This window comes from Solanum dulcamara, chromosome 11 (assembly GCF_947179165.1).
Source record: "Solanum dulcamara chromosome 11, daSolDulc1.2, whole genome shotgun sequence".
In the NCBI taxonomy this organism is placed as follows: Eukaryota; Viridiplantae; Streptophyta; class Magnoliopsida; order Solanales; family Solanaceae; genus Solanum; species Solanum dulcamara.
This window is the reverse complement of record NC_077247.1, coordinates 59,602,873-59,625,682: the sequence shown is the minus strand read 5'-3', so window position 1 is coordinate 59,625,682 and position 22,810 is coordinate 59,602,873. Positions and strand designations below refer to the sequence as shown.

Below are 22,810 nucleotides of genomic sequence, written 5' to 3'. Positions count from 1 at the left end.
TTTACATATTACCTGAAAAGCATTTGATAGCATTAATCATACAAAGTATTAATTGACTATGTTTATCTCTTCGTTAAATAACTTAGTAATGGTTAATTAACGCATATATACCTTCGATAGAGTAGTAAAGTTGAAATAAAAAAATAAAATAAGGCGACATATTTATGTGATAAAATTTTATATATGCTGGGATTTAATAAGGATTTTTTTTATAGTTATTAAAGTATTTAATAATATTTTTAGGGTTATAAATTACTCCCTCCTTCCTATTTTAATTGTCATGTTGCACTTTTCGAAAATTAATTTGACTAATTTTTAAAGTTAAAATATATTACTTGAACTCAATATTATAAAGTAAAAAATTAGATATTTAAAAACTATACGAAAAGTACTATAAATTACAATTTTTTTTATATCAATATGATAAAAAAATATATCTTAAAATGTTAGTCAAAATTCATATAGTTTAACTTTTAAAAAGAAAATCATGATATATAAAATGGAACGAAGGGAGTATTGTTTTTGCTAAAATAAATATGGAAGTTAAATTTAATTATTTATAAAGTGAACTAAAAAGGAAATTTTGCTCCATAAATAAGAAAGGGACTACAAAAAAGTGCTAATGGTATTTCTGTTATTTATTGGCATATGAATGGCAAGGATGAAAGCTTCCATTACTTAAACCCCAAAAAACGCGTTGCTCTCTCCGTTATATTAGCACGGAACAGATTTAACGATTATCTCCCTCCGTTCCACCGGCAACTCAAAATTCTTCTTCCTAAACAAAACATTCCGATGGGTTCTCGTTCAAAACTAAACTCCGGTAGCTTATCAATGAGAAGAACAAGAAGATCTACCACTCACAAAAAAACATGCAAATCTCAAAATAGCTCAACGCTCGTTGACGGCGGTGATGGTAGAATTGACCCATGCACTTCCGTTTCTGAAAAATTGGAGGCCCTCAAGCAGTTAATCCCAGCCAACAATGGTGAAATCAAAGCTGACCAGTTGTTCAAAGAAACCGCTGACTACATTGTTCTTCTCAGAACTCAGGTCTTCGTTTTACAGAAACTCGTCGATTTTTATGGGTTAAATACCGATCAAAATCCTGTATAGTAACATAGCAGTTTCCGCACCCAAAAACTGAAAAACAGATTCTTTTCCTTTTTCCGTTTTGAGTTAATTATTCTCTTTTCTCTTCTTTTAATTAGATTGAAGCTATGTATGGGTTAGGTGTGTTACGGGTACTGAATTTCAGGATCAAATAGTTGTTACTAGTATATCACAAAAGTCTTAACCTTTCTATATTAGTTCAATTTTTAACATTTTGTTACTATTCAGCTCTGTAATAGCCTTAATTAATGGGGAAATTATGAATACCCAGATATTTGGTTTGTTGGTTAGACATTAGTGTAGTTACTAATTCTTTTATTTACTCCCAAGTGGTAAACATACTACAAGTATTAAAAAACCAGCTAACTTACCTTAATTATATATAGAATGTTTTAATTTGTCAATATATTTTTAGGTAGAGGTTTTATTCATAAAATATTTGTCTTTTTGTCATATATAGAGCTTAGTGCAGACAAAAAATTTCCATTAGAAGTCACGCCTTAGCTTCAGACCTGTTCACTGAATGTGAGAGCTGACAACAGATCAGCTTATTCTGTAACAATTTAAATTTCAGATTTGATGGCTTCAATATTTTATTTTATTTTAATCAAAGTTGACAAAATGTCACGCAGATGTTTAGAGTTTAATTTTGTATGTGGTTGTATCTGACTTAAGATCTGATATAAAATTATTAATTATTGAAACAAAAATGTATATAATTATTTTAAACTATAGAAAATTAGTAAATATGATAGAATTATTTGTGTAATTAGATAGAAATTACTTCTTTTTTTGAATGAAATTTTGGCCGCTTGCCCCATTTTATTAAAGGACTATTTCAAATATATACAATAAACTAATTAGTTTATAACAAATATAATTATGTTTTATTTACATTACTTATATATAAGTTATATACCAAATATACATACTCAAAAATTAAATATAATTTAACTGTACATGAAATATATACTGACTTTTGATAAAAATTTTTGCGACTAGCCATGTGGCGTAATTGTTCCTTTTATTAAATTAACCCGGAAGCCCACAAAATCGAAACAAAAAGACAAAAGCAAAAGACTATTCTAGGAAGGTGAGAGACAATGTTTATACACTAGGAATATAAAATCATTGAGATAGGTAATTTATGTTAACGAATTAAATTAGAGTGATAATATAAAAAGATGTGGTACCGGAAAATATGGCGGAAGTAGGGTGTAATTTTCTGAGTGTTTTCACATGATATCTCAGTGAAACAGACAGCACTGCTCTTTCATGTTATGGCCTCACATGCTATGTTATGGACAGCAGTGACAACTAGTACAACTCGTAGTAATACTAACGCTTTAAGAAACATGTGCACAACTCAGAATGCCTCCAATTTTTTTAAAACAAACGAAAAAAAAAGAAGTGGAATTTTGGATTTCTTTCCCCCTTTTTATCGTCTTAGAACTATCAAGAAAAGTAAAGGGAATTAATTCACCTAGCTAGAAGCCCCTAGTAACAGACAAATTGCAACCATTGTCATTCTAAAAAAGAAAAAAAAAAGTTTTGTCTATGCTCTATCCTCCCAAATTTTATTTCGTGGAATTACACTGACTATATTATTATATAAAAGTAGAATAAACAATCCTTAACCCAGCCATGACTATATATTTTCTTTTACTTTTTTCATGTATTGTTCTGTTATGGGCTTTTCAGGGATTGAGCAGTTATGGAAGAGCAATAGCGATGATGTTTTGTTTGATAAAATTGCAAGCGTACCGTACCGACTCAAGAAGAAGCTATGTCTAATATGGAGTCGGCTTGAACCTCTTGAGCCAGCCGTGGCTTCTTTGTAGGAAAGGTCTTGACTTGACATAGTATTAGGAACGGGAAAGGACATAAAATACTTTTTAATTATGCAAATTGGTACAAAATTATCTTTTATATACTTATTCGATCTAAAATGTCCTTTACGTTAGCAGATGTAATGTTAAAAATAATTAACAATTTTATTAATAACGTGTCACTATGTTATTAGTTATCCTAAAATTTAATTAAACTAATTTAAAAACCCCCAAACCCCCCCCCCCCCCCATTCCACCCAAAACCCATACCCAACCAGCACCACAGCTCAATTTGCCTGAAGCTAAAGTGAAGAGTTGGAGAGTTGGATACCACGACTCAAATCCAATTCAAGAAAAACTTGGTTTCCAACACATATATATCTGAGCTTTGCCTTTTTCTTTTTTCCTATCTAGATATTATTTTGCTTATTTTTGGTTTGTGTTTGATCTTTTGTGTTATTTATCGTGTATAATAATGTTGGTATTTGCAATGATGATGAAATTAATCCCAATTCTATGAGACCTTATTAATAAGGTCTTGGATTAAACTTTGTTTTCAAAACATATATGTACGGGACTAAAATTGTTAAGGAGAAGAAACAGAAGAAGATTCCGACATTTTCAAGAAAAAAGAGATAGAACATTGATGGTGAAGAAGAGAGGAGATGAACGTTGATGGTTAAGAAGGAGTTTTGGAATTTTTACGGTTAAAATGTTTTGGGATGAAGAGTTTATTTGGGTTAAGGGATATAGGGGTTTTCTGGGTGGGTATGGGTTTTGGGTGGAGCGGATGGGTATGGGTTTTGGGCTTTTTAAATTAGTTTAATTAATTTTTTGGGTAATCAATAAGATAGTGACACGTCATTAATAAAATTGTTAATTATTTTTAATATTTAGACTGTTAAAGATAAGGGTAAAACAGAGCCTATAGATTAACGTGAGGGGCATTTTAGGCCGATACGTAGCTGAAGGATAATATTGTACCAATTCGCATAATTAAGGGATATTTTAGGCCATTTTCTCTATTGGAGAAAACAAGAACTTGTAACAATTATACGGCTTCTTTAGGACCTTTTTTTTATTTGAATATATTGATAAATATAATCAATTAAATTAATCTTTACTAATTATAGCTAGGTGATTCTCCAGATAATGTATAATCACCTAAGGCGAGTGAGGCTTTAAGACTATTTATTTTTCTTTAAATTTATACCACTAAACATAATATCTAACAGTTTTTTATTAAAAAAAAAATTCTCAATAGAAATAAGTATAAGCAAGGAGCGCTAGCCTTTATCTTGTCAAACCTAATGAGGTAACGACTGATACTTCAACCATTTCCTTAATATTTTGGATCAAATTCTTTGGCATCTTTTTTAGCATATCTGCCTTATCGCGGGGAAATAAAAGTAACTTGTTGATATTACTTCTTTAAGCTAGAGACATGGGACAGAAATGGAAATTTTGTCATGGGGACATTGCTTGTACCAAAAACTGAAGGGAAAAAAAGTCCATATTGTATTCTTGAGAGTTATGGTCCTTTTCTTATGCTGATTTTCCCAATTAAATTGAACCTCTTGGAGTTTTGATCCAGTCAATAAATTTACCAAACATCTTGTTAGAATTTCCTCCTTCTTTGACACTAGAATTAACCTTTGCTTGAAGATCTAAAGCCCTTTCTTTAAATGTTTCATCTCCAAATATTTTATCCACCTTATTCTTGACTTCTTCTTTTCCAATAACTCCAAATTCATTTTTGTTAAATCCCAATCCAACTTTCCAAACATCACAAATGTAACTCTGATTGAACAATTGGTCAGCAAAATAAGGCCAACACAAGAAAGGTACCCCATTGCTAACACTCTCAACAGTTGAATTCCATCCACAATGGCTCAAAAAACAAGCAATAGAAGGATGTGCTAGCACTTTTTGTTGAGGTGCCCATTTCACAATATGGCCTCTAGAGCCTACTCTATCTTTGAAACCTTTGGGGTAAGCACTATCACCCCCGTCCAAAATTAGATCTTCTCGAACCACCCAGAGGAATCGTCGTTTGGATGATTCTAGCCCAAGTGCCAGCTCTTGAAATTGAGTTAAATCCAAGATTGTAAAGCTACCAAACGCGATGTATATGACAGAGTTATGTGGCTGCTGATCAAGCCATTTTAGGCAATTCGAGTCTTCGGGCCAGAAATGCCCTGCTGAAGATCCTAATCTGTTGCTTGCTAAAAGGGGTCCTATTGGTGACATTTGAGGGAACATGGCAAATGCTCCAGGCTCCAGTTCCTTTGCTGAGTTACAGATGATCCAATCTGCGAATTTCACTCTTTCGTTGTTGTATGCTACGAGTTCCATTATCATTTTCCTCATGGCTGGATCAGGGAAGGTAGCCCATGAAAAGTCTGATGGATTCATGATGGGCATGTTTGCTGATAACTTAATCCCCTGTGCCCTCAATATAGCTCCTGGAATGCAGATTTTGTTAGAAAGCAAAAAGATCATACAACTAATTGGATACTCACAACTTCCCGTGCACAAATATAGATTCATTTTTCGTACTTGGTCTAGAGCCTCACAATTCTTCAGGGGTTATTTAGAAGTCAATCTTGTTTGCTAAAACGAAAACAGACAAAGAAAAGACAGTGCTGACCGGAACAACAACCAACCATTCAAAATCAGCAATGATGTTTCTAACCATGTTTACTTATTAAAACACACTTCCATTAATTTTATACACTCATTGTTAATATCCCGCCTTTTGTAGCTACCAACGTCTAATTATTTATTTAAACACGAGACCCTTTGAATAAGTGAGGTTTTCGTGATATAAAGTATTGAAGTGCGATGAAAAAAAAATAAAAAATAAAGCTGTTTGAGAGGGTACGTAAACAAGAGCTCACCATCGCTATCTATGATTCCATCATCGATGAGTTTTGAGATGCTAAAGAAGGACGCTAGCGTAGCAGCAGCAGCAGGCCAGAATGCAACTCTTCTAATGTTTAATTTTTCAGCTAGTCCCAATGCCCATCCCATATTCTCATCAGCTATAACACATGAAACTCCATTTTCATATGACTCATTACTATTAATCATATTAATGACTTCCATAAGTTTCCCAGGCATAACTTGATTAATTGATTCTGTCAACTTTTTAAGGTCTGTTCTGTCCTCATCAGGTCCCAATCCATCTGGGATTGAAACTAAGCTTATCTTGTCCTGTATGTCGTCGTTTTCAGATAATGCCTTGATCACTCTTTTGTGATTAAATTCAGAGTTAACAAAGGTGATTTTGCAACTAAGCTCTTTGACTAACCACAAGGAAAGTTCCATTAATGGAAGAACATGGCCTTGTGCTGGATAAGGTATAACTGCAATATGTGGAATTAGTTGCACCATTTTTTTTTCTTTTCTTCTTTCCTTAATCCTCTGCAGATATTAAACATCTAAGTAATTACTGCTTTATATAAGGGACCCTAGCTTCAAGAAATATGTTTTTAATTACATTTAATTTACACTGTAAACAAATTTTACACTATTAATTAGTCCATGCATTTTATATAACATGTTGTAGCAATTTAGTAATTAAACTGCCCGCTTTGTTTTTCAACTTACTGATTCTAGATTTTATGATATCATGGATGGTTTTATTGCATTATAATATATTTGGTAGTTATTTGATAATATTTGGTAGCATATTTATAAGGAAATAATTAGTTTTTCTTAATATTTTGTAGCATATTTATAAGGAAATAATTAGTTTCCTTATTTCAATATTGTAACACATATATATTTTTTCTTGGAGGAATGAATCAAAGCAAGTCAGATTGTTAAGTTCTTTTCATGATATCAGAACTTCTACGATCTTTGTAGTGAATTAAAGAGCTTCCGCTGCCGGCGGGCGGCTATTACTCATATATGCCGCCCGTCTGGCCCATGGTTATGTTAACAAAAGTAGGATCAATGTTATATGTATGAATCTCATATGCAAGGGAAGAAAATTCAGTCAGATAGGTCACTGTGCATCTTTTCGGTGACTATTTTCTTGTTTCAGTAGAGTCGTGCCATCAAGCCGATCCTATCCATATAATTTCTTGGGTTGTTTTGTGTCAACCCTATATCCCTCAGTGTTTGTGTAGCACCGTGCCATCTTTCCGGTGACTATTTGCTTGTTTCAGTAGGGTCGTGCCATCAAGCCGATCCTATCCATATAATTTTTATTTTCTAGTAAGGTCATCCCATCAAACTTTTTTTTTTATTGTAAATTTTCATGGCTGGTGAGGACGTACCTCCTCAACCACCATCCAAAATTGAGTCTAATTCTCCCTATTTTCTCGGCCCTCAAAACCGACCCGAGGACTGTATCACGCCTACTCGTTTCAAGGGCGACAATTTTAATGAATGGACAATCGACATACAACCAAAGCTCTCGGCAAAACTCAGTTTGACTTCTTGCTTTCCAAGTTGGGCATTTTTGATTCCCATGCTCCAACTTGAGGGGGTTATTGGAGTATAATATATTTGATAGTTATTTGATAATATTTGGTAGCATATTTGTAAGGAAATAATTAGTTTTCCTTAATATTTGATAGCATATTTATTAGGAAATAATTGGTTTCCTTATTTCAATATTGTATCACATATATATTTTTCCTTGGAGGAATGAATCAAAGCAAGTCAGATTGTTAAGTTATTTCCTTACAAATATACTACCAAATATTATCAAATAACTACCAAATATATTATACTGCAATACACATACACGCATGTAGGACCCAAGATTTAAAATTTATGAATTTTAAACTTGTCATCATATCCATAGCTCATTTTTGTTAGTAGGTATGTTCACAATTAAATATTTATACATATTTAATAATAAATTTCCTAATACAAATACATATGATATTCTAAGCAAAAGCTACTCGATCTCGTAAGTAATAGTTTACCTCCACCACTGCATGTATATGTTTGTATTATCTTTTAAGTAATTTGATAGTATATACATTTTTTCTTTTTAATACGGAGAATATGCAGTTGCGCGCACCGGTTAATCAAAAAAGATTGTACTTTTTTGTATTTTGTTCTTGGAATATTAATGTTTACCTACTCCTTGTAATTTTTCTAAAGGGTACGTGGACTTAGTAAATTACCAACAATATATATATTCTTCCCTAAATATTACTATTGTTGCTAGATCAATTGGCGTTATCGGGAAGCCCTATGTGCTCGCTTTCAAGTGAATGTTGGCATCGACTAAGGCCAAAAACTTCAATTTCATCGATCACTCTGTTATTTCCTCTTGTTTTCTTCTTAGAGTGTGTTAGGTATATGACAGCAAGTTATTTTTCATAACAAGAAATAATATGACGTTAAAAATTAAGATTGTTAGTAAGAAAATGAAATCCCAGGTGAGAAATTAAAGTCATTTTCCCCCTTTTGATTTTTCCGTCGCAACCAAATAGCAGAAAACAATTTCCTCTTAAATATAACCTACGGCATACCAAGTACGAAAGAAAATATTTTTTTAAGAAATTAAGTGCATTTCCTACTTATTTTCTTGTATTTGGTATGTAAGAAAAAAATATTACTCTAAAAGCATTTGTATATAACTTAGGGATGTGGGCTACGGGGTTTGGAGGTAAAGGGTGATGGATGGAAAGGACACAATTAATATGGAACGGCATTTGTAAAATTTGTTTCCTTACTCTCACATTGGAAGTGACTTTTCTCATTTTTAAGCAACTTATTCTCCTAGAAAAAATATTTTACAAAAAATTGACCAATTAAACATTGTAATATGGAAAAACAGAAAGTTCAGTTTCTGCTTTTATAATTATTTTCTTGTATTAATTAGTCGCTCTATCCAATTTGATAGACGCCAAAATGTAGCATGCCAAAAATAGAATCTTTAGAACAAACGTTGGACCTTCTCAGATTATTCTTGGTTGGACCAACAACGAGAAACTTGTTTTGTTGTGGATATACAAATATAAATAGATCTTTTAAACTATTAGGTCATCATCCAAATGATATTTACAATTTACAAATAAATCATCTTTAAAATGTGAAAATAAAATATATTACTTGCTACAGAAAATGCTTTCCAGTTGCACTTCTAGACTTCACAAATGCTTTCAAGTTGGTTATAACTAACTCGAGCTTTAAGAAGAGGGAGGAGTACTTGATGACCTTTCGTACTGTTGTAGCTAAGACTTAAATAAATTATTTGCTCCTTAGGAAGTGTGACAAGCTTATACAAGGACTACAAGGTCACCCCAAGCGAGAATCTTACAACAATGGCTCCAACAGCCACTGAGCCTCTTTATCTCAAGCATTTTAGTATGCTTTTCAGTTTAATGTCACTGATGTGAGTTGTAGTTCAACAGCATGGTAGGAAATAAAACAAAAACATTAATTCATCAGCTTTAAGATGTGAATTAGAATCGGACAAGTCCAGCTTTGTCACTATGTGAGTGTGTCAACCCTGTCATGATAATCTCAAACCAACTGGAGCCTAAATAATTGAAAGAAACAGAGTACAAATTGATCTTACTGGATTGGAAACTAACCCATGGTTGCAAAATATACCATAGCTTTTTTTTTAGCTCACAACCCATCAAACCTATAACAATGTGAATCCATCTTAAGATGTCAGTTCTCAACCAAATAGCTTTACAATGTCCTAGGAGCCTCAACATCTCCTTTATTTTCAAAACAGAAAAGCTAGCCTTTGAGCTGGTTAATGCACGCTCAGTAACCATGAATCTCCCAACATGATGCATCACCAAATGCAGATTCTGTTACAAAGTCATGACCTGTTAGCTCCTGATCTTTGTTGCAAAAATACAATCAAGGGATCTGTATAAGCACATAAAAGATAGGTAAGCTCTAGTGCTTCCAAAGTCATTTCATTGTGCAATCATAAAGGCAATGACTAATACAAGTAAAAGCACCAGACATTATTGTTTTTGATAAGATCATAGATTTTTTTTTGAGAAGCCGATAAGATCATAGATTTCATAGAAGGCATCAAGAAGACGCATAAATTACAGAGCATAGAAAAGTACAAACACAATGTTAGCTCTATTACAAAAGGCTAATCCAAATTTAAGGAGCTAACAAAGTCCACGTAAAAGCACCGGATATTAGTTAATACAACTAAAAGGCATTCATAAATATAACAAAGAAGGGCATTTCCTTCTCTGTCCCAAAACAAAAAAGAAAAAAAACTGTTCCATCTCATCTTCACATAGAGAGAGGTGAAGATGACACAATCCCACCTCATACAGTTTGAGATAGATGAAGGTTAAACCTCCAAGGGACTATATATAATAGCGTTAAGTATCTACAGTTTGCAGGTTAGTAGATGTTATTCACAACAAGCAGATATATAAACAACTAATTACAAGATGATTTGTTGTGCAAACCTTCAACATAGTGCTCTCCTAAAGAAAAGATATATGCAACTATTGCTGATCAAATCAAATTAGATAGATATTGATAAGTTACTACTAGTAAAGATCAGCTACATACTGGGTAAAACTAATCAAATGGGGAGTACAATTTTTTTGGTTATAGAATATCAAACAAGGGAAGATGCACAGTGAAGTCAACGGTCACTTAATTCTGCCTCTTGGATAGCTGAAAATATTTTCCACATTCATTTTTATTCTGCCAGTCCTTTTGAACTATTTTCCCCTACAATTAATCAGAGAATCCGTATCTAATGGAGAAGCTTTTCATTGTCTTCAAGATGGGCTTCTTGAGGAACATGCAGGAAATATGTGTCAACAGAGCTTCAAATTGAAGGAGAGCGTTGGTGCAACATTAAGAGTTGCCTTCATGTGACCAGGAGGTCTATTGGTACAAGCGGTGGAAAGAGCCACTTGCAGAAGTGCTAGTAGGTAAAGCTGCAAACATCAACCCAATGTGCTCTGCCCCGCCACTGGACTATATGCATAGTGAAAGCTTAGTACACTGGGCCCCTTCTTTTTCCAACAGAGCTACAAACCACCCAAACTCTGTAACCAGTCTTATAAACTTTGAGAGACATTTACAAATTGCAGATCACAGAAAATCCCCTAATCCTCGATCAGGCAGCATATTATTCCAAGGAAGATCCACACTTCACACGCAGTACTAAAAAGAAAAGAAGACACAACTAGTAAACTCAGCCTTCCCTCACCCTATAACAATTAATTTTACCTAAAACCTACTATCATACTGTACAAGAAAGATTCAGCATTACCAACTTATGCTTCCACAGATGTTTGCACAATTGTACCTTGTACCAGAATATTAAACTGATTCATGAGATACATCAGAATACTGAAAATACAAGCAAACCACCCAGTGTGCTGACATATGGGATGATATTAAGATTTTGAATGGACATGCTTCAAAATTATCATACAAAAAGTGCATCAATTGACCAACAAATGAGAAAACAGAATTATGTTGCATATGAGACCAGGATATATGACAAATATATGTGTTCTGCAAGATAGCATAACCATTTAGAAAGCAAGATCTATCTTGCTTTAGCAAGCATAACAATTGTAGAGAAAAAAACTAGCTTAGTGCATCTATCCACCCTGGCTCACTCATTCCTATTACAAGAATTGCATCCCATGAATCAAATTCATTAGCAGCATTTTGATTAAAATGGCATGAACAATTACCTCACTCCATAGTGACTTTGGCTCCAACCGCTTTCATCTTCTCAATAATTTTCTCAGCCTCATCTTTTGTAACCCCTTTCTTCAAACTAGCTGGAGCCTTTTCCACCAAATCCTTAGCCTCCTTGAGTCCCAAATCAGTAAAAGATCTCACTTCCTTGATAATTTTGATCTTTGCCCCGGCATCAAATCCCCCTTCAAGCTTCAAATCAAACACAGTCTTCTCCGCCTTCTCCTCCGTCTTTCCCGCAGTTCCTGCTCCCTTTCCCTTCATCCCTCCAGCACTAAATCCCATTCCGGGCATCATCATTGCCATTATAGGCATCTCTTCAATACCCATTTTCTTCCTCAGAACCTCCCCCAAATCCGATACTTCCAGCAACGTTAGACCCGAAATCTCATCGACTATAGCAGATACTCTCTCTGATGGGCCTGGCTTTGATTCCTGAGCTGAAGTTGTGAAATTTGAACTGATTAACGGTTTAGTAAAGCTGTAGAAATGGTTTTTTTTGGAGAAATCTATCTTGGACTGTGGAATCCGTGTACAGTAGGAATGCAGATAAGGTGTTTGACATGTGGAAATAGTTCTGGAACGACGAGACAGAGAATGAGAGACAAATCGATCGAAGAACCTCATGATTACAGAATCTTATGGCATAAGAGCTTCTCCTTGGACTTTGTAATGGTGCCGGAGACGGCGATTACGGCGGCGATGGGTTTAAGCGTCTGGGAGAGGTACCCAAGGTTGGGGAAGTGAGGTTTTAGGCCTACTAGCATACACTTGGGCCCCTTAGGTTATGGAAACGCTATTCATGACTTAAAAAATGTGTTTTCCTGTTTTTAGCTTTTACGTTTATCTACTACTTTTTTTTTTTATTTCAATTTATTTGTTATATTTTGATTTAATACAAAATTTAAGAATAAAAATACGCTTTCGAATTTCATGGTCATAAACTAAATATATATAGATTAAATTTACCAAAATATTCTTTAAACTTGTGGTCTTAATCATCTCAGATGAAAAGTTAGAATTAAAAAGTTGTTAAAAAAGAAAATAAACATTTTTTTTGAAACAAACTAAAAAGTAAAGTAGAATAAATAAATTGAAACAAAGAAAATAGATGTTGTAACTTCTTAAATAATTAAGAAAATAGTAGTAAGTACTTTTTTAATATTTACCCTTAATTACATATATCCAATATTAGAAACTCTAACATTGAATATAATCCTCCTTGATTAGATGATTATGTCTTATGCAATAGGTAGGACTAATTTTGAAGGATCCCTTTTGTATAGAATGGAGACCTTGCCTTACCAATAGCATTTACCTCATTCATATCACTAAATCTTTTTGTTTTTAGATAGGTTAGTTTGATGTCTATTCTTTTACCACAGTTTAAATGATAACACATCTCCTAGACCTTCACACATTAATTTGTTCGAGTTGCTAAAACATGCATCGTTCGATTCCAATACAGTAAGAGTTGCTTCAAATAAAATCAACATTAGAGAACTGACAATTATATATTTGAAGCTGAACTGAAATCATCCTGCTTAAACTCAGAATTGGGATTTCCCGTACTATTTATTCCTCACACTTTCTTTAAAAAAAAACTTTGATGCATCTCTTCCAGTCAACCTTTCAAATAACCAAGAACACGCAATTAAGTAACAAGGTTCACATACAGTATTATTAGATGTCAAAGCATAGCTTCCATCACTTTTTCATGCTACAGCAGTAGTTTCGTGAGTACTTGAAGGAAGACTCAAAAGATTATTTCTTTTCTGATAAATTACAAAGACAAGAAATATTTTACAATTACACCACACCAGGCATTAAATTGTCTCCTTTTTACATTCTCCTAAGCGGCATCGTGATTCTATTTGTACTCCTGTCAAATCTGTGAGTATACCTTTTCTCCAGAAATAGTTTCACGAGTGTAGAATCCTAATGCTACAACAAGAATGGGAGGCAAAAAGGATGTAAAAGAACTAATACTCTCTCCTAGACATTTTTAGCAGGTTTAGGACATTCTCATAGACAATGAAGGTAATCGAAGCTGCAGGGGCATTTTTCAGCACGTTTGCTGTGATACCTCTGTAGAAGCCTCGTACGCCCTCAAACCTGTAAGCTCAACAAGAAAAAAGAAAACAAATCAAGAAGATAAAATTATTAGGCAATTTTACCAATAAGGGGGTTCTACTACGATTTTGATGACTTCTATTGTATGTATTAGATGATGGGAAGAGGCAGGATATGCTTCCTTCGCATATCCTTTTGATTGAAGTCTGTTTTTAAAGAGTTCAATAATCGACCGGAAACCTTTTTCTAAACTTAATGATCTTAAAAAAGAATTTTGAATTACTTCAGCTTTTGTTTGTTCTTAGTTTGATTCCCTGATACTGAAAACATTTCAATATAAAGCAACTTAATGTTTGGCGTTCATGTACAATTAATCAAGTGCATCAGCCGTACATAAGGCTGAAATTCATCCTGACCTTGCAGTTTCCTTCACAACATGCCAACTATCCATGTATCTCGGAACTCCAGTTGTACTTGGTCGTTGCTGTTCAAAGAGAAGATAGACCTTTTACTACTCTACAGGAAATTAAAATCACCACTAGATGCTTGTCTACTGAGAAAAATTGTATCAAGTATCACGTAAGGCAGTAATATGAAAAGCAGTTACCTGCAATCGGGATCGCACAACCTGAAAAGGTTTCATATAAATACATTATTAGTTAAAGAGAAAAGTGAGGGAGCACAGGGTAAAATATTTTTAGAACAAATTGGCACATTGAGGCGAGTGCTGCATAATGCTCTCAAAACTCCCCGAACCCATATTCCCAACAATAGAGATAAGAACAAACTTATCACACCCCTAACATACCTGAAATGGGTATGTTGTAAGAATGGCTACCAACTTAGAAGAAGCTCCTAGTGTTGCATAGTTAACTGAATCCTGTGTAGAAATGTAAGAGCAAATACTGAAGCGTAATGTTCTCTTTTTATTGGGAACTGAAGTGGTCAACTTTCTACAACAAAGGATTCATATGAAAGAAACTAATCATAACAGTGACCACAATATCATTTACATCTAATAGTGTTCTTGAGTAATGATCAACCTCCAGACATGGCACAACCAATTCTTTTCCATTTACATTGAGAGCCTTAATGAAGTCTTCTTGCTTTACAGACAAAAAAGAAAATACAGTATATATCACCATTTAGCAGCACACGGTTTTTCATAAATTGATCAATGAGTGGCAGTTCACTGGTTCATAATAAATCATCTCTCACCACATAAAACAATAACAAGAACCATATAGTCAGTTTATAAACTAATTGAATCATTGTTCACTCGGATCTGCTAATCTAAGAAAAATATCCCCTTTTACTTTTACTCAAGTAGTTTTTATCTTTTTCTTGTTTCTTCTTATATTTATTTTTTCTAAGCACATCTGAATTCCAATATCTAATAATACATAAAGGGATCAATTTTGCTGGTCATCCAAAGATATAACCAGCTATGGAGTTGAACTACATACAAAGAAAGCAATAGACATTGGTTTTAGAGCCTCACCAACAAGTCAGCAGCTGTGGCAAGAGGGTTTTCATTCTCCTGAGCTTTCGAGCTAACCATGACTTTGCGAAATTCCTCATATGCCGTGAACTGAATAGCACCATGTGTAATCTGCTTAAGCAACAACAGACCAGTGTGTTTCATGAATGAATGGTGACATTTCAGCATTAAATTTGTTGAGTATTATACAGATAATCTATCCAGAAAGTTAGATATACTATGATGGTTAACTTCGTAAAATTTACGTCAAGATAATATCACATTCATTTACAGGGTGAGATTACGTGGAAGAATGGAAGAAAATGTAATTCTAACCAGAAACAGGCTTGGCATAAGCCCCTTGTAAAGTGCCCTCCATCCTTCTTCTTTGATTATGGTTCTTAAAGCATCTGATATCCACAAACAACAAAGTTCCTATGAAGTTAATAAGTAGGATAGTAAACACAAAAGAGGCCAGTCAGATAATTGAATGTGCATGCACATACAAAAGAGAGCAGAAGTTGCAATAGAACCTCAGTAAACAAAAAGAGGATACACAACTATAGAACCTCAAAATTGCAGAAATAAAGGTAGGATTCTCATATAAAATTAAGAAATAAAGAAGTGGTCATAGAGTGCTAAAAGTTAGATGAATGCACAATGAAATAAGATGTTGACAAGTTAATACGAGAGAGAAGCAGACCATGAAATCCGGTGTATGGACGAATCTGATTAGGAGTCTGAAGTTGCAATCTTGTTTTCACAAGCCAAATAGGGTTGGTGCAAAAGCAGACCTGAATTCCGACAAACACACCTTTTAAGATATGACATAGTATGCAATATTAGAGGGATGTCCTCAAAGCTACCAAAATAAGCAAGCCACATACTTTGTCCACCTAAATAATAAGTCATCAATCTGTTGTCATCAGAACAGATAAAGCGGGGAAAAGGTTGTCCACAAAAAGATCAACACAATCAAATTTGTTTGTCTATAAGATTCTCCATTTCCTATATTTAACTAACACCTAAGCACACTAATTTATGGTTTGCCAATGATGGGAATCAATAACTTCTCTTTTTTTATGTTGGAGTCCAAAACAATAAGTTTATTACCGGACCTTGATTCCATTGGAGAAAAAGGGATTTTACTTTGGTCACACTTTTAAGTTTTATCAACAGTAAAAGTAAGGGATTTGGCACCAGCAAGCCAACTACAATTGCACTCCTACAAGGAGTACGACAGAAAATAAAGACTCACATCCTCCAACAATCTATATTTGACACTCCTGTCAAAAGCTGGTCAATTGAATGATGAACATCTAAACATGTGAACTACACGTTGCTCTTTCATTTAAGCATCAGAAATTTGATTACTCACCAGCGCTCCTGCTTCTGCAGCTGAAGCAAGGTGAAGGCCAGGACTCAGCTCCTCTCTGTTTCTTAGATACCTTTGCTTAGCCTTGCTATAGCTACGAAAGGGAAATTCCAAAAAAGATATCAAGAGTTAGAGAGGGATGTCTCTCAAGCTAACCTAATATGTTTGTTGCTTCTTACAGGGAGACATTGTTCTTACAAACAATCCCAACAACAACAACAAACCCAATGTAATCCAGTGCTGTAAAAAACAAAAAGCGCAAAAAAACTCAAAGGTATGTTCGGGCTTTAAGCGCAAATAAAGTGTGGGCTTCAATGAGAAAAGGTGCAAAGGGAGAAAAAAAAATACAAAAATATATGTTTAGTCCAAGACTAATAATTATAAACACGAATTACAAATATATGAACAAAGAAATTGAAAACAAATTTAGATTAAATGAAATATAAATTGTCAAATATAGCCTCTTCAGAAGAGGCTCATTGGAAAGAGAAAGCATGCCTTAGAACCTTGAGGACAACATTGAAGCACACATTAAGTCAAGCGAAGCGCTCAACACATTTTGAGCCTAGCTTCAAGGATTAGGAGCGCCTTTGATAATACTAGTGTAATCCCACAAGTGGGGTCTGGAGAGGGTAGTGTGTACGCACCGCTAGACCCCCCGGCTCAAATAAAGAAGAGAATAAAAAAGGAAAGGAAAGGAAAAGAAAAGAAAATAAAGAAAGGGAAAGCATTCCAAAGCAGTTATGAACACATAAAATATGAAAGTGAGGAAGCGTGGCAAATAATAGGAAAGCATTACATAGCATTTTGAAATAAAGTAACAGTAATCACGGCTAAATAATACCCTAACCGTAATACCAAAAACAACAAATAATAACAAAAATTGACGAACAAAAGCAACGAGAATAATACTAACACTACTGGTATGAAAGGAGACGCAGGTATGGTTTTCCAAAATACCACCAAGTCTCCGGAAAGTGAGACAATGCTCAACTACCAACTAATTGTCACCCTAATCCACGACCCTCCATATCCCCCTATCTAAGGACATGTTCCCGGTAAGCTGAAGATGCGCCATGGTAAAAGATGTTACTTACAAGAACTCTGTCAACAAAAGAAAAGATGTTACTTACAAGAAAAAATATAAACCCCATGAAATAGTTGACCCAAGAACAGCAGGGTAAAAGCCAGCATAAAGTCCTCTAAGACCCTGATAAGACAATATTATAGCTAAATAAATAAGTCGTCTTAGTGGGAACATGAGAACATCTATGTGCGATAAGGCAAACATTCAACAGTCTGCAGCATAAAAACTCAATAGTGGGCAGTATGTAAAGGAGCTTCATCTTCAAAACCATATGTCAGTGGTATGTTTGATTTTGATTGACAAAATGTGATGGAGTTTCTCACTATGATTATGTCATATGAGGCTGACTGAATCAACTACCTGTGAAAACCGGTAAATGAAACAAGAAAACACACAATCAAGATATGCAGTAAATCGACGTGTCCAAGCTGACACCTCACTCAGCTCTTGACATTCAAATTAAGGACTTGAACCATATTTATAAGAAAACAAAGGACCTAGCTTTCCAGTTGGAGTAGCCATATACAAACTCTACTGGGATACAATTCCTCTCAATGGTTCCAAATAGATTCTTGAGGGAGTAAATGGATATTGTTACCATGGATTGAATATCATAATGTGGAGAATACTATAACAACCATAAAACTCCACAGGTGTCAGTTGTACTAGGGCCCAGATGAACATGGCCTCATTTCTTCTTAGAAGGATACTTACTGAAAACATCCATTTAGATACATGATACATCTAAGTCAGGGCATCCACTCAACATTAAACCATTTGTTGTTTCCTAATAGAGGATAGAACCTATTTGTTTAAACAATGTTGCATAAGCATTTTCCTGAAGTTGATATCACCTATTTGAGAAACCAAAAATTTGTGAAGCATGCATCCTTAACACATTGTATGATTTGTCTTTCACCAGCACTACCAACTGTGAATTGAAAAAGCAACTTCTTTTTCGAATCATGGACTAGAAGGTGAGTTTTGGAATAGTAGCAATGCATATGTAGATAAGCTTCAATATTTGAAGAAATTGGAAAGATTCAGAAAAACAAACCTCACTTCGAGCAATGGCAAACAAAGCGTGCGGAGTGTTCCGATAGGCTGGGACGTTGGAGATTCTTCCATCGTAAACTATGATTAACATATACAACAAATCAAGCTCCAAGGAAACAACACGAGATCATTCATTTGCTATAGCAGGAAAGCATAGCACTTACCCTGGAACCTGGTACGAACAACATCAAGGGGATGAGAGAATGTGACAGTGGCGAGGCCCGCAGCGGCACCGGCGGTGGCATTTTCCCATTCCCAGTCTGCCGACAGCAAAGCTGTCATCTTTTTCATGGCTCTGTCAACCGTTGGCTTCCCTTTCCCCCTTGTTCTCAACGCTTTTCTTGTCGCTGTCTATGCAAAATGAAGTGAGGTGGACCTTCCTACGCATATGAAACAGTGTTGTATTGACCTCCTGGTGACGCCCAACATGTCCACAGCTTGCGCCTGATCAGTTATTGTGGAAATTTTGAAACAGACAAGCAGAGTAAAATAAATTACAACTACTTGCATTATTAGAGTAAATTACATTACACACTATCAGCTAGTACAATATACATTTTGAATTTAAAAGAAAAATATGCATAAACTGACATTTAAATTTATCTGTAAAATTATTCACATATTGATCTTACGGACATATTCTACTCCTATACTTATGTGGAATGGAACAAATACTCCTAATGGAGCAAATCCATGTTATTATTGACGATAAACACTACTCTCTCTCCATTCCCTTTAAGTTTTTTGTTAGAATTTAACACATTAGTGAAGAAGTCATTTAACAGAAATTCCCACAGCAATACTTTCGGATGTTTCTATCATAAAGTACTGTACTTTTAGTTTAACCATGGTTTATGAGGTGTTTTTCTTAAGCAGATCTTGACCCTTAGATTTAAAAGGGTACTAGTGTTATAAGATTAGGACTGCACTGGACAAAATGGACTCGGAGTCTACAGGAGGGGAGCCGTGTCCATAATTACACTAAACCTCTATAATAATTAATGCCTATTTATAAACTGATAAAAATTGTAATCAATCTGCTATAATCAGTTAAATTACATTTACTCGTTTAAGATAATAACTGCATACTATCAAGCACTCAATGCACTGCATGGTTTTTCGTAGCTTAGCATAGTGACTCACAACAAATTTGTGTTTCCTTCGCCACATCGAATGTACAGTCCAGGTTTAAATCCACTGCAACAGAACACAAAATACTTGGTCAATTTGACTATGAAGCCTATGCTGTCAACAATGTCTTTGTCCTGTCATTAGAGAACAAATTCAAGCTCCTCAACTTGGCCAGCCAGCTTAAGTTGCCCATCTAATCCATCTAGTAAGGAATAAATCTCCTGTGAAGAATGGTGATAATTATCACAAGCTGCAAACTGATGGATCTTTTTCTTTATTTCGATCCAACTGGAGCCCGGATATTCTTTTCCCACTCCTAGCTCTCTCACGAATGCTCTGATCCGGGCGACTTCACTCCATCTATTTGCATTAGCATACATGTTCACTAGGAGGGTGTAATAGCCACTGTTGTTTGGCTCCAAAACGCTCAACTTTTTGACAGCAACTTGAGCAATTTCCAAGTTCTTCTGAAGCTTGCAACCACCAAGTAAAGCACCCCAAATAACAGCATTTGGCTCCACTGTCATGCTTCTTATAATCTCTAGTGCTTCCTCTAGCAAACCGGCTTTACACAATAGATCAACCATGCATCCATAGTGCTCCATTTCAGGAACGATGCCATATTCTTGAGTCATACTTAGAAAAGTCTTTCGACCCTTCTCAACTAGCCCTGCATGAGTACAAGCTGTAAGAACGCTGACGAAAGTAATACCATTTGGCTTTACCTTTTCTTTCTCCATCCTGCTAAAAAGAGCTAATGCTTCTTCTGCATAACCATGAACAGCCAATCCATCGATAACAGAATTCCAACAGAAAAGGTTTTTCTCCCTCAATTTATAGAATACCAAGAGTGATCTCTCCAAACTCCCACATTTTGCATACATGTCAATTAATGCAGACCCGATATGCACACCAAGATCAAAACCTTTTTGCATAACATAAAGATGCATCTCCTTTCCTTGATCCAGGACGCCGAGATGTGCACAAGCAGAAATAACAGTCGTCATTGTTACTTCATCAGGAGTGATCAAGTTACTCTTCATGTCATAAAAAACCTCTATAGCTAGTCCATACTTCCTGTTCTGAGAGTAGCAGTTAATCATTGTCGTCCACGCAATCAAATCCTTCCTTGACATTTCCTTAAACAACAGCTCAGCCGACTCGACATCCCCTGTTCTTGCATATCCATTGATCATAGCATTACAAGCAACAGTAATTTTTTCAGGCATCTCATCAAACAAACTTCTAGCAGAACCCAAATCCCCAGCGTCGGCATGGGCTGAAACCATTGCAGCCCAAGCAAAATTATCTCTTTCAGGCATTTCATCAAACACTAATCTCGCTAAATCAACTCTACCCAAATTAGAGTAAAAATCAATTAGACCAGTTTGAACAAAAACATGGGATCCAAACCCATATTCCCAAATATGCCCATGTACACATTCCCCTAATCTTAGACCACACATCAACGTACAACCCTTAATAACTGACGAAAATGTATAGCTTGTTGGAATATTTTGAGTTCTTAACAAGTCTATATACAACAGTAATGCTTTAAGTGGGCTATGACAATGAACAAAAGCTCTTATTAATGCGTTGTAAACGAACACATTGGGATTTTCCATCTGGGAAAATGCAAGGGATGCAAAATCTGGGTTATTAAGTGAAGAACATGTAGCAATGAACTGGTTCATCAAGAAACAGTCTTTGGTTGCACCATTCTTTAGCATCAAAGAGTATAGGGATTCCAGCTGCCTTCTACTTGAACATATTTTCAGTTGGTTCACAATAGAAAGGATACAGTTCTTTGTTAACATTGATATTCTTGCTGAAGTTGCCCGTATATTTGTATAACTGCTAGTCTGTAGAGAAATGAGTATACTTAGAAAAGGTGTCAAGCAGAGTCCGGATTTGAAGCTTATAGATTTGAGATTCTTATATTTATTTCAACAAATTTCTTGAAATAAATACAGAGTTTGGACCAAACTATTGGATTCAAGCAAACCCCTCGGTGGCAAGAGATATCATATATTCATCCAATAACAAAGGAATAGCACAGCACAGCACAGCAAACACCAAACTATTAAAGGAATCAGAATACAAGAGAAATTAAATCCCTAAATAGTAGATAAATCCAACTGTCCCCAAAATCCCTAGCTTTCTGTCGCATACATTTAAGATTCCAATACAAAATAATTCCACTACCACAGAAGAACCCCAAGAACTAGTTCAAGAGATAATCATAAACCCTAGCCATAAAAAAAATAAAAAGAATGAAAATATAATCGATCATCATCTCCATATATCAAAACACAGTAGAAATTCAAAAGTAAAAAAATATATGCGGGAAAAGCAATTGACTGACCTACTAGAAGAAACTCTTTGGCTTCTCCATATATAAGGCTGGGGGAATCGCGTATCTAATTGTATCTGACTCTGTATAATGATTATTCGTGTGCTTTTCTTATCCAGTATCTACGGTTATTAACCCTGTAAGTTGTGCTGGTCAAACCAGTTAGGTTCTATGTGGCGGACTGTTCGACAATCAAAACGTGTAAGAGCCCGCGTTTGGATGAGAATAGTGTAAATGAATATGTGAGCATATTACGAGAATTGGAGTAGGAAAGAAGCCATTTCGGGCATGCGAGAAAAGTTGGTTATATTGATATTAAAAGACATAGCTCATAGAAAACAACAACAACAACCCAGTGCAATCCCATATAGTAGAGTCTGGAAAGGGTAAAGTGTACGCAGACCTGACTCCTACCAACGTAGGACGGCTGTTTTCGAAAGACCCTCGGCTCATTAGAAGCATAAAAAAAGGTCAGACAAGAGTATTAAAAGTAGACAAATAGATAACGAAATAATCAAAGCACAAAAAGCAGTAGATATTATTAGATAGTAACATAAATACCATAAATCAAAGATCAATCAATCAATTAATCAAAAATCAAAGTACAAGGAATCATAGTGCATTAAAT

At 34.9% G+C, this 22,810-nt stretch overlaps 4 protein-coding genes and 1 non-coding gene across 10 annotated transcripts; 2 read left to right on the top strand and 3 right to left on the bottom strand.

Moving 5' to 3' along the window:
- Window positions 1–615: 615 nt before the first annotated feature.
- Window positions 616–1,387, top strand: LOC129873550 (uncharacterized). The gene has a single exon (XM_055948663.1). It carries the CDS (start codon window positions 649–651, stop codon window positions 1,114–1,116), a length of 468 nt encoding a protein of 155 aa, XP_055804638.1. The 5' UTR covers window positions 616–648; the 3' UTR covers window positions 1,117–1,387.
- A 2,035-nt stretch (window positions 1,388–3,422) lies between these two features.
- On the top strand, window positions 3,423–3,521 carry LOC129875393 (small nucleolar RNA snoR69Y). Its single transcript, XR_008763183.1, has one exon. It is a non-coding gene; the product is annotated as a small nucleolar RNA snoR69Y (small nucleolar RNA).
- An 810-nt stretch (window positions 3,522–4,331) lies between these two features.
- On the bottom strand, window positions 4,332–6,338 carry LOC129874793 (UDP-glycosyltransferase 83A1-like). Its single transcript, XM_055950152.1, has 2 exons — window positions 5,843–6,338; window positions 4,332–5,407 (listed from the first exon to the last, which is right to left on the bottom strand). The coding sequence occupies exons 1-2, from the start codon at window positions 6,336–6,338 to the stop codon at window positions 4,506–4,508; spliced, it is 1,398 nt and encodes a 465-aa protein (XP_055806127.1). The 3' UTR covers window positions 4,332–4,505.
- A 3,158-nt stretch (window positions 6,339–9,496) lies between these two features.
- On the bottom strand, window positions 9,497–12,442 carry LOC129874617 (uncharacterized). Of its 2 annotated transcripts, none has more exons than XM_055949928.1 (2): window positions 11,621–12,442; window positions 9,497–9,736 (listed from the first exon to the last, which is right to left on the bottom strand). In XM_055949928.1, exon 1 carries the CDS (start codon window positions 12,252–12,254, stop codon window positions 11,622–11,624), a length of 633 nt encoding a protein of 210 aa, XP_055805903.1. In that variant the 5' UTR covers window positions 12,255–12,442; the 3' UTR covers window positions 9,497–9,736; window position 11,621. The 2 variants fall into 2 exon arrangements, with proteins under 2 accessions (XP_055805903.1, XP_055805902.1); XM_055949927.1 differs by having other exon boundaries at window positions 9,497–9,797; window positions 11,621–12,441.
- An 839-nt stretch (window positions 12,443–13,281) lies between these two features.
- Window positions 13,282–22,479, bottom strand: LOC129872004 (folate transporter 1, chloroplastic-like). 5 transcript variants are annotated; one of them, XM_055946825.1, is made up of 12 exons: window positions 22,195–22,467; window positions 18,863–19,142; window positions 18,700–18,776; window positions 17,689–17,765; window positions 16,559–16,649; window positions 15,884–15,974; window positions 15,517–15,590; window positions 15,202–15,312; window positions 14,509–14,580; window positions 14,308–14,328; window positions 14,117–14,184; window positions 13,282–13,742 (listed from the first exon to the last, which is right to left on the bottom strand). In XM_055946825.1, the coding sequence occupies exons 2-12, from the start codon at window positions 18,987–18,989 to the stop codon at window positions 13,610–13,612; spliced, it is 942 nt and encodes a 313-aa protein (XP_055802800.1). In that variant the 5' UTR covers window positions 18,990–19,142; window positions 22,195–22,467; the 3' UTR covers window positions 13,282–13,609. The 5 variants fall into 5 exon arrangements, with proteins under 5 accessions (XP_055802800.1, XP_055802801.1, XP_055802802.1 ...); XM_055946826.1 differs by having other exon boundaries at window positions 18,863–19,110; XM_055946827.1 differs by lacking the exon at window positions 14,509–14,580 and having other exon boundaries at window positions 22,195–22,468.
- Between the last annotated feature and the right edge of the window lie 331 nt (window positions 22,480–22,810).

Excerpts from the sequence above, each read along its gene's own strand:
- LOC129874617 (XM_055949928.1), bottom strand. The coding sequence starts at position 12,254 with ATGAGGTTCTTCGATCGATTTGTCTCTCATTCTCTGTCTCGTCGTTCC.
- LOC129873550 (XM_055948663.1), top strand. The coding sequence starts at position 649 with ATGAATGGCAAGGATGAAAGCTTCCATTACTTAAACCCCAAAAAACGC.
- LOC129872004 (XM_055946824.1), bottom strand. The coding sequence starts at position 21,646 with ATGTTAACAAAGAACTGTATCCTTTCTATTGTGAACCAACTGAAAATA.
- LOC129874793 (XM_055950152.1), bottom strand. The coding sequence starts at position 6,338 with ATGGTGCAACTAATTCCACATATTGCAGTTATACCTTATCCAGCACAA. Across the intron at positions 5,408-5,842 it reads TGGAATCATAGATAGCGATG|GAGCTATATTGAGGGCACAG; the intron begins GTGAGCTCTTGT and ends TCTGCATTCCAG.